This window comes from Macrobrachium nipponense, chromosome 39, assembly GCF_015104395.2.
Source record: "Macrobrachium nipponense isolate FS-2020 chromosome 39, ASM1510439v2, whole genome shotgun sequence".
NCBI classification, from domain to species: Eukaryota; Metazoa; Arthropoda; class Malacostraca; order Decapoda; family Palaemonidae; genus Macrobrachium; species Macrobrachium nipponense.
The window spans coordinates 217289-232014 of record NC_061099.1 but is presented as its reverse complement, the minus strand read 5'-3'; the positions used below and the strand labels follow the sequence as shown (position 1 = coordinate 232014).

At 42.2% G+C, this 14726-nt stretch overlaps 1 protein-coding gene across 1 annotated transcript in view; it reads left to right on the top strand.

Annotated features, from left to right (window-relative positions):
- The window catches only part of LOC135209985 (translationally-controlled tumor protein homolog), a 15891-nt gene extending 1753 nt beyond the window's left edge, over nucleotides 1-14138 (top strand). Inside the window, exons 2-4 of the mRNA XM_064242707.1 lie at nucleotides 3901-4156; nucleotides 4620-4860; nucleotides 14038-14138. Of these exons, the coding sequence (XP_064098777.1) occupies nucleotides 3901-4156; nucleotides 4620-4842 (479 nt within the window). The 3' untranslated portion in view covers nucleotides 4843-4860; nucleotides 14038-14138. The remainder of the gene's footprint in view (nucleotides 1-3900; nucleotides 4157-4619; nucleotides 4861-14037) is intronic.
- Nucleotides 14139-14726: the final 588 nt, after the last annotated feature.

The following is a 14726-nucleotide window of genomic DNA, read 5'->3' as shown; positions in this document are numbered from 1 at the left end:
GAAAGTCTTACTGGAGGAATCTAGGCTAGGCCCCAGGATTAAAACTCCTAATGGTTTATAAACGTAATTTGAATCCACATAAAAAGTATGTATCAGTTTATCCACCTTTCCACCTTTGCGGTGTGTTTAGTACTAGCCGTTTTGGGGAGATTTTGTTTGAACTGCATCCATCCACCTTTGTGGTGTGTTTTACTACAAGCCTGGTGGAGATTACGGGTTACCTTAAAAACACAAAAAGACTGTACCCAAATATCATCACAATAAAAACGACCAAGAAATATTGAAAATTTATCCCTGTGAATTTATTACCAGTTGCCATAATTTTTTTTTGTTTTTAAGCCAACATTTTTATTTTTTTTCCCAGTGATTTTTACTACAGTCACCTATAATTTAGCCCTGGTTAGGTACTTTCTTAAACTTGCAAGGTTACGATGATGACTTTTAGCACAGATTTTTGTGACTGTGTAGGAGTAGGCGAACAAAGACCCAGTAGGCTATGCCGAATGGAACCTAGCAAGAAGAACCGTATGTTTTGCGAAGATGTAAAGGATCTATAGTAGTACCAATCTAAGGTGAGGGTTTGGGCGTGTATAAAAGCGAAAACACGCGTTGCCATATCTTCAAGTTCTTTGTAGAGGCGGCCAAAGTCAAAGCTCTGTATTTCTTACTAATCACCCAAGGGGAAACATTACCCTTAGGTCTTAACCTCTGTCCTATACAGATTATCCTCCTTTCAGAGTCTGGTGAAAGGGGAATGCCTAATCTAATTGTCTTAGAAGGGTTCGCTGGTATAAGTTTATTTTTCCTTTATTTAAATAGTGTGTATTGGCATTAAAACTTCATATATGAAACAGTTCTTTTTATTCTTCAATTAACTTATTTATTAACAACCTACATGAGAGAAAACTAAAGGGAAATCATGGATATGATAAATTTCATACATTAATCATTTCTTTATTTTAAAAACATTCAAGTAATAAATACAATATATCTAATAAATAAGAATGATAATGATACACTTTATTTAACCTCGTGATGCATGCATTAACAATGGGTTTCAAAGAGAACAGTACAGAACAGCGTAAAAAGGCGAGAGAGAGAGGGAAGCTTTATGAGGACTCATCAGAAGAGTCAAGACTTACAATAAATGAATCAATATATTTATCAATCAAGATATCTTTTGCTGCATCTTCCACTTGCAATTGCTCGGCATGTCTTACGGCCTTTTCCCAATTTTCAGGTGTCACAGTATCCAGAGCTTCTTTAGTAAATTCCCACAGGTTTGCCGTCCTAAATCGTTTCGTTTCGCTATGAAACTTTTCACTTGGCCCCAAATTTCTAAATTTATAGAAAAGTTCAGATAACAGACATCTTCTAAGCATTTAATAACACAACCACACACGTGTTTTAGCGCCAACTATTTACATCCGCTAATCCTTACCTTCACCATAAAGGACCCCAGCTTATAAGATTTGACCATTCTTAAGAGATTAACGAAGGGTATATTGTTCTTGACTGACAGATACAGATTTCGATACTTGACCTGAGAATCGAGATTGTAGATGTGGCAACATGTCTGCCACGTTTCTCAAATACGATATTGAAAAACTTAAGAATGTTGATCATTAACAACTGTATACGTAAAAACCATGTTTAGCAAATGTTTCAGAGTATTTCCCTTCAGGTTTGGCATATAACAACGACCTATATTCCATAAATTTTCCTTAGAATGGAAATTTGGCAACGCACGTAAATGACTTCCGACCCAACAAAACCCTCACCATAGATTGGTACTACTATAGTGAGAGAATGTGAATGGAACAGAGAGGTGAAAGGATGTATGAAAGAAAGGAGTTGTTTAAAATATGGGTAGGGTAAAATTGCAGACTACTACCGCAGCCTGATTCCCACCAATTGAGTTGTTTACAGTCTAACCTATTATGGCTGAAGTTTGAGATGAAATGGTTAGGCTAACAGTGGTGGTATAGGCTCACAGGAACTTGTGTAAAGCTACCCAACATGGTATAAAAGGGAAAAATTAAGTGTACAAGGTAGCCCATACTACAATACTAGGTTATGAGACCTTAAAAACTGGTAAATTTGTTGTATACTCTTAAATTATGATGAAATTTGCACTGGAAAGTATACTACAGGGTTGCAAGTGGGTTTAGAAAAGCTCTGTATGATTTTAGGAAACAAAGTTATGTAAAAGTTATTGTAAAGATATGTGAGCGTATGCAGAAAAACAATGTTGATGTCTTCGACCAAAGCTTAATACAGTAAACAAATTTCACTATGTTGGACAAGTACATTTCAAAAGAGGGATAGGGGTGAAATTTAAAGAATGCTACGATCAGACAGCTAATAATTAGAAAGCATGTTGAAAAGTGTTAGTGGGTGAAAGTCATACCTTCCTAGGCTGTCATGTTCAATGTTTTAGTGGTTTTTCTTGAATAATAAGAATTATTACAAGGCACTTGTGTTTGTTCACCCAAGTTCTTTGGTCAGCAATGTTGTTAGGTAGTGCGTGATTGGTTGTTAATTGGGTGTGTAGGATAATTAATCAGCATATGGTGTCCCCACTTATTGATATCAGCCGATAACCGGGGATTGACACACATCGGTGCTGAAAGTCACTTATTATCGTCAAAAGACAAGCACCATAAAACCCGATCACCGATGACCAGGGACTGTCTGTCTGCTATACAATGTTATACAAATATTGATTATAATTTTTAAACTTACAGCCTTGCCATCTACCATCTTTTTCAAGATGCCATGGTATTTGCTGAGTCACCATAGGCACACAGTAAAAGCATTAAAATTTAGATATTTAATTTTTTTAGGAAGCTCAGCTCAACCCCTCCACTTTGTTGCCCAGACCACTGAAATCCATGCCTTTGGTAGCTATTTTCTTGGAAGGCTATGCACTATATATTTTAGCAAAATCATATAATTAATGCTTTGCTGGTTGTATGTCATTCAGCTGTACAGTGTTGGGTAATGTGACTGAAAAAGAATAGTGAATTGTGAATGCATGCAGGAACAGACCTACCTACTAAAGGTTTTACTATTGCAGTTAGCAGATAGAGAAAAGTTTCATATGAAGAGCCTCTTAGAACTAATTTGCTCATAAATGTAAGACCCTTACTACCAAAGAATTCTTATTGGTTACCTATTTTCCTAATATTTTATTTATTTTAATTTTTTTTTTACAACTTGTGTACCCATGAACAAAAGTGTTGAGCATTATTTGTACATATATTATTATTTAGAATTCTTTAACTTGTCAGTGAACAGTTTGTGGTGCCGTATGGCTTGCCACCTTCATGTATACTTTTCGCTGCAAAATGCCGTACATGCAACCATTAACCCTTTTAGTTCCTTATAACTATAAATACCATTGTGCAAATTTCATCCTTGAGATTTAGACAAGGGAGTAAGAAATTAACCATCAATATTTTTAAGTCTTGGATGTTTTTGGGTAGTTCAACTTTACTTCCCATAAAATTTAAAATTAGGCCCGGTCAGAAGTCTAACCATAAACCAGTTCAAAACAATTAACCGTTGCATCATTTCCCTTGTGCTTTGTGAAATTTTGTATGTGGTAGGCATAATGAATGGTATTTCATGCTATATGTAAACTTTTTTATATATAAATTAGTCTTTTTTTTTTCTTCTTCTTCTTCTTCCTCTCTCTCTCTCTCTTTGGAGCCCTCAGCAATCTGAAATGGTTAAATATCTTTTTAGTACGCTGTATTTTTATAAAATAGGGTACATGAAATTAAGTATTGGTAGAATGCTGTATAGTCTAAAATAGGTATGATATCCTATATTATTTGTAACTTCTTCCAATGTGGAAATTTACTAAAAATACCAACGTCCTTATCTTTATCTCAGGGGATGAGATGTTCACTGACTCCTACAAGTATGAGGTTGTCGACGATGCCTTTTACATGGTGATCGGAAAGAACACTACAGTAACTCAGGGTGATATCCAGCTTGACGGTGCTAATCCTTCAGCGGAAGAAGAAGATGAGGGCACAGAATCCAACAGTGTCTCTGGTATTGACGTTGTCATATTTATGCGCCTCCAGGAGACTGGCTTTGGAAACAAGAAAGACTACCTTACCTACATGAAGGAATACATTAAGAGGTAAGTTGCATTTCCTCAGGAATAGGGTGTTTGTTATTATAGTATTTGGTAATATTAAATCATATTATTTTAAAATTGGAATAAGTTTGCTTGGTCACTTCTGTTGTACGGCTCAAAAAATCTTATGCTATACATATACTTTTCAGTCAGCCTAGCAAACTTTAATTCTTGCAATTGGCAATTGATTTATTTTCATTTGTAGTAATTCAGTATGAGATGAAATTAGTCTCTGTACATAACATTTGTCATCTTCCTGCAAATCCCAGCATAAACATGTTAGGTATCACCATGCAAGTTAATATATATAATGTATTTGATGGGTGAACTTTTTCTCAGCAAGAACTTTTCCTGTGCTTGATTTGGCTAAAGTAGCAGAAGTCCTGTAGGGGGTTACAGCTTACTGTCTATGGTGCTTTACAAGTAACTCCTCATTATAAAGGATTATTAAATATTCTTCTTTCAGTTTGAAGAGCAAGCTAGAGGGAACCCCAGCTGCTGACAAGCTTCCTGCTATCCAGAAACCCCTAGCTGAATTGCTTAAGAAATTCAAGGACCTTCAGTTCTTCACTGGTGAATCCATGAACCCCGATGGTATGGTTGCAATTGGCGACTACAAGGAGATTGATGGTGAAGAAAGACCTGTAATTTACTTCCCTATGTTAGGTCTAGAAGAGGAAAAACTTTAGGTTACATTGTAATTTAAGGTATGTTCTGAATATTTGTTTCTGATGTATTATGTTTTCAAAGTGTAAAATTAAATGTCACTTGTTTTTTAACTCAAAGGCAGTTTGTTCCTACACGTACACAAACCTCTGGTCTTTATATAGGATTCACTTTCAACATGAACTGGAGCCTCTGGAGCCTGCCATTCAACTAAAAAAAAAAAGTGGATAATTTGTAGTTGACTACTGATGGAAGGTGAGGACTCCCAGCCATCCAGTTGGTACGCATTCACTTTTCCTTTTGGCTACATCTCGGACAGATGTGTCTCGTTTGCTGCCTTCTGTTCTTGATTATTATTTTCTTTTGTTCCGACTAAGTACAAACCATCGGTTGTCTAACAAAAGGATATCCGCGGGAACGCGCCGCCACTACCGCATACAAAGAGTTCAAACTTTAATTGCTGTCCCTGGGTCTGGGGTAACTGCGCTGGGTGAGCCCTGGCCAGCTTGAGTAGGTCGTTGTGATACCATTCTTTTCGTGGTAGCCGTCGTGTCAACACCTACTCCTTCCGCCTTGACCCGACTTGAGATAAACAACACATGACCGCCGACTGTAGTAGGTTTATATTGTGATATATCTTTGACATCCTGTGCTTGAGTGCTTCCTCAGTGCCCTTTTCTTATCCTTTTATTTATCCTTTAGTATTACCTAGCATCATAACTTCCCTGTAAGTATGGAAGGCGGATCTATGTTGGGGTTTTCGGGGAGGATTTGTGTGTGTGTTTCCGATGGCATGTGTTGCGGTACATCTTTGCCTTCGCCAACCTCTGATCCTCATCTGTGGTGTATTGCATATAGGGGTTTTGCATGTTCCCCTGCTACATTGTGTTCAACGTGTGCGCAGTGGAATAATGATCAGTGGAGGCTCTATTATGAGGTGCATAAGAGCTTTTTCAGTGACGCTAGTGTTGATTCCGATAAGCCTAGGCCGACTACTGTGGGGCCTAAGGTCGTGTGTGAGGAGCATAGTGCCCAATTGGAGAACACTAGGCCTAGTAATCCTTCCTCCTTATTAACTGGGGACCCAGTTAGTGAGCCTACGTGTCCTTCCCAAGAGACTTAGGCTAAAGAAACCTTTGTCGTCGGGGGCTAGGAAAGCAGGTAAGAGGAAAGAAGCTGCCTTAGGGGCTGGGAACCATGTTCCTGCCTCGAAGCGTAACAAGAGGGGGCTTCAACCGAGATCTTGTTCCCGCCTAGCCTAAAGGCCGAACTATCTCGTTATGACCGTAGGAGTACCGAGACACAGCCGGGTGCCAATGTAACCCCCTGTTCCTCTCAGGCACAATCAGCACAGCCCCAGGAGGGATCCAGTGACGGACCTGACGCCTCACCCTCCCATCCTGAGGACGGTGCTAAGGAGCCCGGAACGGGACCCAACTCGCAGGAGCCAGAGGCCCCCTCCCCTCCTGAAGTTGCAGCAACCCAACGCAAGAAGCCAGCCAGCCACAACGCTCGGAGCATCAACGGTGACCTTTCGATGCCGCAAGGCCAAGGTCGCGCTGAGAAACCAGTGCCAGCGTTGATGCCCGAGAAATCTAGGCCTAGGCTTGAGCTTAGTACCTCCGCACCACCTCCATCAGTTAGTCCAGTTACAGTGAGGGACCAGGTCCTCACTCCCGCACTGGACATTGCGAACCTGGTTAAACAGGCGGTGGAGGATTACTTAAGCTCCAGGAAGGAGGTTTCCCAGCAAGTGGAGAAGAACACCAGTCTCGACGAGTCTGCCAGAAAGATGGAAGAAGCCAGGAAGAAGTTCCTATTGGAGAAGAAGTCGGAGGAACTGTTTCCAGATTTGGGTGACGGTTCTGACTCCGATTCCGAGCCCAATTCTGACCCCGATTCGGACGGCAGTCAGACTAGCTCACCTGCGGAACCCGAGCCCTTATCATTCAACCAGATTCTGTCGATTATTAGAAGCGCCAATGGCCTAACGGAAACTGAGGAGCTAAACCAAGAGTTTCAGTCAGAGGTACATAAGGTGCTCAACCTGAAGAATTCGCAGCCCCCCTCGGTCAGCCTCCCCTGGAGCAACCAGGTTAGGCTAGCCATGGCTAGAGCATCCCGAGAAGCCACGACTTCACCAACTAGGGTATCAGAGAAACAGAGGTGGCTTTCTATCCTGGCTCAGGGGGCCAGCAGGTATTATAGGCCAACAGGTGACAAACTAAGGGAGTCTGCATATTCCAGGGACCTTGCAGATCTCTTAGATGTCAGTCTGGACGCCTTACAGAAGAAGCACCTCTTGCTCTCTCCCTCAGAAACCAAAGGACTCATTCGTGCTCTAGCTCTGGCCCTCGCTACGAATTCGTGGATGGAACGTTTACTGGCTGCACTTCCGCAGTTCTTACCCGAGCTCCAGCCTCAGCAGCAGCAGAACTTGTCTTCGTTCATGCAGTGTGGGATCAAGACTCGCTCACACCAGGCAGACAATTTAGCGGTCCTGTGGGCTAATATGGAGGTGAAAAGGAGAGAGAATGCCTTAATGAAAAACCCGCTGTTCCAGAAAGAACTTATTCCAGCGGAAGAAGTTCGCAAGGCAGCGGAGAAGAAGGAGCGATCTCTCCAATCTAGGGCTCTCTCCAATACCAGAATGCCTGGCCATAGACCACGTCTGGCACCACAAATTAGCCAACAAGTAAGAGAAGCGCAGAGACAGTCTTTTCCCATGCGTAGGCGAGAAGAGAAGAAACCTTACTCTGTGTCGAAAGACAAGTTCCATAGAGAGAAGACTCGTCCCTCTCCATCAAAGGAGCGAAAGCAGAAAGGCAACAGAAGAGAGGGGGGTCCCCGCAAGAAGTTCTAGGCCAGATCCTGCCCGTCAGCGGAAGGTAGGGGGTTGCTTGGCTGCCAATTGGCAAGTGTGGCAGCAAGCAGGAGCGGAAGATTGGACCCTGCAGGTCATCAAGTCAAGCTACCGTCTTCCCTTCCAGTCAACACCCACTCTATCCCCTACCCCATCCAAGTCCCTTCCTATCGACCGGAGTCGGACCGCGGACGGGCCCTGGAGGAGGAAATATCCAAGCTACTTCAGAAAGGGGCGTTGGAAGAGGTTCAGGATCCAGGTCCAGGGTTCTACTCCAGACTCTTCCTGGTAGAAAAGGCAACAGGGGGTTGGAGGCCAGTCATAGACCTTTCACCCCTCAACAAGTTCCTTTCTCTGACAAAGTTTCGGATGGAAACGGCAGACTCCGTCCGAGCTTGTGTCAGGAAGGGAGACTTCATGGCCTCAATAGACCTTCAAGATGCCTACTTCCAAGTCCCTGTTCACCCCTCCAGGAAATTCCTCAGGATTGTCAGCAAGGGAAAGAGACTGCAGTTCACCTGCCTGTGCTTCGGCCTCGCGACCGCCCCACAGGTGTTCACCAGGGTCTTCAAGATAGTGTCGGTATGGGCACACGCAAGAAGCATCCGTCTCCTCCGCTACCTGGACGATTGGCTCATCTTAGCCGAGACGGCTGCGCAGTGTGCGGATCACCTTCAGCTAGTTTTGTCATTCGTTCAGGAACTGGGAGTGGTGGTGAATGTCGACTAGTCTGATTTCACTCCCAAACAAAGGATGATGTACCTCGGAATGACGCTAGATTCATCCCTCATGAAGGCCTTCCCCTCGGAAAACAGGGTCTCCAGCCTAGTAACTCAAGTGCGGAGAGCTTTGGGGCCCAGCCCTCCCACTGCCAAACTCTGCCAGTCCATCTTAGGACACATGGCCTCAATAGAGAGACAAGTGCCTCACAGCAGAAGGCGTATGAGGCCGCTTCAGTGGCTATTCAAGAAGCAATGGTCTCCTCAGGAAGGGGACCCCAACAGCAAAATTCTTCTCTCTTAAGAAGTAAGGAAGTCCCTGGAGTGGTGGATGGTTCCTTCCCACCTCCAAGGGGGCATCTCTCTCAGTCCAAGAACCCCAGAGATTCTTCTCTTCACGGATGCATCAAAAGAAGGGTGGGGGCCACACCTGACGGAGGAAGAAGTGAGCGGCCTGTGGTCGGAAGAAGAGAGAGCAGCTCACATCAATGTCTTGGAATTGAAGGCAGTCTTCCTCTCCATTTAGCACTTCCTGTCTCAACTCCAAGGGAAAACGGTGGGCCTAATGTCGGACAACTACACGGTGGTAGCATATCTAAACAAACGGGGGCACAGTCTCACTGGATCTCTGTCGCCTGGCAGTACAAATCCAGGAGTTAGCAGAGGAAATGGACATCATCCTCAAAGCAAGATATATTCCGGGCAAGAAAAATGTTTGGGCGGACCATCTGAGCAGGAGGGGACAGATAATCAACACAGAATGGTCCCTCCATCAAGAAGTAGCAGATGGCCTGATAAAGAGGTGGGTCTCTCCTTCGATAGACCTCTTTGCCACCGCATGGAACAGGAAGCTGCCAGTGTTGTTCTCCCCACTCCCAGACCCGCAGGCAGCGGGAGAGGATGCCCTCCTGCAGGATTGGAAGAACCTGGACGCTTACGCCTTCCCGCCTTTCCCCCTCCTCCAGAAGATCCTTCAGAAGATTCGCTACTCACAGAACCTACGAGTAACCTTAGTAGCTCCTTGGTGGCCGGAAGCCCCCTGGTTCCTAGAAGTGCTGGATCTCCAGTTGGAGGACTTGGTAAGCCTACCAGACAGAGTAGATCTCCTCACCCAACCCAACAACGGATGCCTACACCCAAATCCGTCAGCCCTCCGCTTACACGGGTTCAGACTGTTGTCAAAATCCTCCGTGGTAGAGGTTTTTCCAGGCAGTTAGCTGAGGCCATGGCCAATCCTGTGAAACCATCCTCAGGCAGATTGTACCAGGGAAAGTGGCGACTGTTTCAAGATTGGTGTCAAGATAAAGGCATTGGCCTAGACGAGGCCACCATCCCTCGACTAGCGAGTTTTTTCCACCACCTCAGGAAGGATAAACGACTATCCATATCGGCAGTGGAGGGTTATAGATCGGCTTTAAATCAAGTATTCTCGTTGAAAGGCATGGAGCTCGCTGCATCTCCAGAAATTTTGTTGCTCTTCAAGCACTTTAGGAAGACCTGTCCCCCAAGAGAGCTACGGACTCCCCACTGGGATGTGGCCTTAGTCCTGGAATCCTTGAGAGGTCCTCCCTATGAGCCCTTACATTCAGCTTCCTTGAAGACCCTTTTCCTCTTAGCCCTGGCAGCCCTGGCATCTTCGAAGAGGGTCGGCAAACTACATGCGCTGTCCTACGAAGTGTCACACACCAGGCGTTGGAAGGAGATGGGGTTCTCGTTTGTCCCTGGCTTTGTAGCCAAGACTCAAGACCCATCCAAGCCAGATGAGATGTTTTCCTCTTTTACCATTCCTTCCTTGGGGGATTTTACCGGCTTTGACAAATAGGAACTGATTCTATGCCCGGTCAGAGCCATGAAAGCCTACCTCAAGAGGACTAGACAGTTCAGACCGGCTATCAAGCGGCTGTTTGTGGCCACAGGCAAGCATCCAAAAGAGGTGGCTAAGAATACCATCTTCTGGATCAGACAAGTTATAAGAAGGGCCTACGAAAACAAGGAAGTACCAATGCCGAAGGTGAGGGTTCACGAAGTTGGGGGCATAGGCTCCTCTATGCTCTTCAGGAAGAACCTCTCAGTGAGTCAGGTATTGAGAGCAGGCACCTGGAAGAGTCAAACCACCTTCACCTCCTACCTACGAGACGTTACATTCAAATCTCTGGAGGTGTTCTCTCGGGCCCCATTGTCACAGCCCAAGAGATCCTCTAAGCATATCGGTCACCCGCACTGCGTACCTCAATTTGGAAATACACACACACACACACACTCCCGGCAATTCCCACCTAAGTCTGGCCGAATGTGAGGGGTATGAGTGAGTTTCCTGGTAGTATCCTACGTATGACTATACTGTTCATGACACGACTTGGCCACTACTGACTTACCTGGAGAGTAGAATGATGGCTAAGAATCCTTCAGGAACAGCTCTCAGAGTGAGTATTAGTACCATAGGTTAGGACAACAGCCCTTGGGTTCTCCCCTATTGAGTCCTTACTGTGTAAAGTGTCATGAGGATAAGCGGGTCTGGGTTAACATCAGGTCACGTAAAGTTATTGACTGCTCTTCAAAGGGTGCATTCAGGTCACTCGCCTTCCCATCCTCAGTTCGAGTCTCCTTTTGTTAGACAACCGACGGTTTGTACTTAGTCGGAACAAAAGTAATTTTGTCAAAATTATTTTTTCCTATATATAAACCTAGGTTGTCTAACGGATTAATGGCTCTCCTCATCCACCCCTCATTGAGTTATGGTCCCCCCTTTAAAGAGTGTGTCTGTTTAGACTAAGTATTCTAAGGGCTCAAAGAATGGTATCACAACGACCTACCCAAGCTGGCCCGGGCTCACCAGCGCAGTTACCCCAGACCCCAGGGACAGCGATTCAAGTTTGTTTGAACTCTTTGTATGCGGTAGTGGCGGCGCATTCCCGCGGATATCCTTTTGTTAGACAACCTAGGTTTGTACATAGGAAAAAATAATTTTTTGACAAAAATTACTTTTTTTAATACTTGTTTAAAATTATTTTATCAATTTTATTATGCATAATCTTCAGGAAACTAAACTGATCACCTAGCAGTGGCTGAATGTAAGAGTGGTGGAAAGAAATTTCTAAGGAGAGTATGAGATATATATAAAAATGGAAAGTTATGGTTGCTTGTGATAGGAAAGCAATTTTGTTAAAGGCTTAAATCACAACCATCCTCTTTAGTCTGAACTTCCATACAATTGCAGTTTGTTCAGTATAATTCCATTAATCATAAGAGGGTCTCGGTGAATGAAATCCCAGTCGCACCAACCTGTTATAGTACTTGGAACAGGCACTACTTAATGAGCATGCCGAGGCCATTCTGTGATACTGTTCAGAATCACTACTCAGTGGGGTTTGGGACCTGTTTACACCTTTGCCATGGTACTCTCCAGTTCAGTTCATCATTGGTATGGCTTTCACCATTATGCCGACTATTCTGGTTTCCTTCATTTCCTCCTCTTTTTTCACTTCCAATTTTTAATAGCTAGTTGATGAGGTGCTGCCGGTGTAAGTTACTGTTTGTGTAGGATTCAATACTTAGGTGCTTTCTGGATTTTTTAGGTGCTTTCTGGATTTTTGAGAAGTTTCTTGATTTTGATGATTTTTAGGAGCAGATGTAATAATTGTTCAGTCCAATACCTTATTCTTACTGCTTTTGACTTTCATATTTTGCTCAGAGATATGGACCACGAGCAATAACTGGGCTTTTATATCGTTTATTCCAGGTCATGGATTATTTAATAACTCTTGACCTTAGTAATTTTTACAGATTGCTTTGTTGGGCATACATAGCCCCAAACTCCAGAAACCTTTGTTGTGCAAAGTCTTCAAAGAGTAATCACATAAGTCAGAATCATAAATTCATTTCAAGTAGTTGCTCTGGATTGATTTAGCAAGTATGTCTCACTTCCCCACTCAAATTATTTTCTTATTCTATTAGGATGGACTTCTGTTGACAAGAGCGTGCAATTGATATTAGTTTGCTCCAAAAATGTGGAAAATGGTGAGGATGGATGACATATCTCCTCCCCTTGAATTTTAGTAACTAACATTTATCAGGCAAGTTGAAAGTCTAATGTCAAGCGCTGCTCCTTAGTGTGGGTTGGAACTCAACAGTCATTGGAATGTTATGCATGTCTGGGTGGGTTTAAGCCCATATGAATGATTCATCTGATTTTTTCCAAATGTAGCTTTTTGTTGGGCATGGGGAAGTATGTGGGTGACCAAGAAAAGTTTTCATCTAACGAGTTATAATAAACAATTATTTGATGACTTCTATGGAGACATGTAAGTTTCTTCAGGGTTCCCCCTAAAATAAGCAACTTGTACATTACATTTAAAACTAGGAATTTATGAAAGGAAATAAATTACCTTATGGCACAGGTCCATTCTAGTTTCCCGGGTTACATACCCTAGCTTATTTCAACTAATGGACATTCTTGTAGCCCCACATCATGTGTTTTGTCCATGTTTCCTTTTGGGACATAAGGAATGACTTCTTGACATATTTTTCCTTACCTTTGGTTAATTGCCCTTGTTCTTTCCCTTAACACTAGCTATTCACTTCTTATTGCACAATTAAAACTAGTTGGGCGTTCAGGAGCACAAAGTGTGTGAACAGGTGTTGTGAGAGCTGTTTTCTGATAGTATGTCATGCAACATGGGTTAAAGACCATTTATGGGCATTTTACTATTTACTATAATTAGGAAGTCGCAGGCTATTTGGCAATTGAGAGGCTTGATCTAAAACACATAAAACATAAGTATTGCGGATAATAGAGACTGAATTTTTGAGTCAGACTGCGGAACAGAATCGGATTCCATTCTGATTGCTCTTATTAATTAAAGTTTTTCCAAGTTCTCGGGCCGCTTCCCTTTCACTTCAAGGTCATTTCCTTAGCTAAATCAAAAGCAGGTTTTCTCTCTCCTCTCTCTCTCTTCCTCTCTCTCTCTCTCGTCTCTCTCTCTCTCTCTCTCTCTCTCTCCTCTCTATATATATAAATATATATATTAATATAATATAATACTATATATATATACTATATATAGATATATATATATGTATATATATATATATATATAATTGAAAACCAAAAATACACATGTAAGCGGAATCTCATTGATGGGTATGGTCTAATTTAAAATTAGCAGAAAGCCTTAGTATTTTGTAATTAAAATTTTATTTTCATCTTAAGCCTTAGATACAGACATGGTAATCCTTTTTAAATTAATATATGCTTATGAAGTAACAACTGCTAAAGTACTATGTCTTAGTGGTGAGAAGTCTTCCAGTGTTAGCAAAAAGCATCTGAAATTCACAGGAATAAATATAAGAGCAGTAATGGCCATGTCCTCCTTTTGGGCTGATTGGATTAACTTAACCTAACTGCAGTCCAATGTGTGCAAGTTTAAAACTCATCACTTGGAGATGTGGTTTTTTGTTCTTTTGTTTGAATTCAAAGCTTGCAGTAACCAACATCCAAAAAGTATGAAGAAATTTATAAGATAAGGTCATAATGACCATTACTATATGATTAGATTTGTAACAAGAATTTTGTTATTCAAAGCATGTTATAAGATATGGAAAATGTTGCCCTATCAAGGTGTATTTTTCATTTGCAGATCCAGTATTCCAGTCATCCATTAACATCGGAACATCAATCTCATGTTGAATTAGCCTACGTTATTGGTGTCTTGTTTTAATTTAATAAAATTCCATCTTAGCTTGTGTTTCATTGCAGCTGTAAGTAAGTACATATTTTTTACTTAGGGTTGAAAACCCTAAATATTCTGAATGTACAGGACACTTGAGTTACCTTCCCACAGCATTATGGAATAATAGAATACTGATCTTTCCTGTCCTAAACTCTCGCAGTTATTATTGCATTAGGTTTGACCAACCATCCATTGTTTGAAAACTTCAAAAAAGAAAATTTAAAAAAATACCTGGCACTTGATCTTGAAATACCTGACACTTGATCTTGTTAACATGTTAGATCATTTTCTAAAATGAAATAAGTTTTTAGGGCTGAAGACAAAAGGCTAAAGCAACTAAATTCATGAATAGAATAATTGTCTGCAACAGTTTAGCAATGGATTGTCTTCCACAAAGCTCCACTAGCCTAATGCCCCCTGTTTTGTAGTTCTCCTCCAAGTAGTTTTGGGTGTACCAGTTAGTTACCCTGGACTACAATATTTGTCAAGATGTTGCAAAGGACTTAATCTTCATAGAAATTAAATGCAGGTAGCAAACCAGCTGATGATACTCCTTGCCTTTGGAAATATGACCGCTATTCTCTAGATCAACAAAT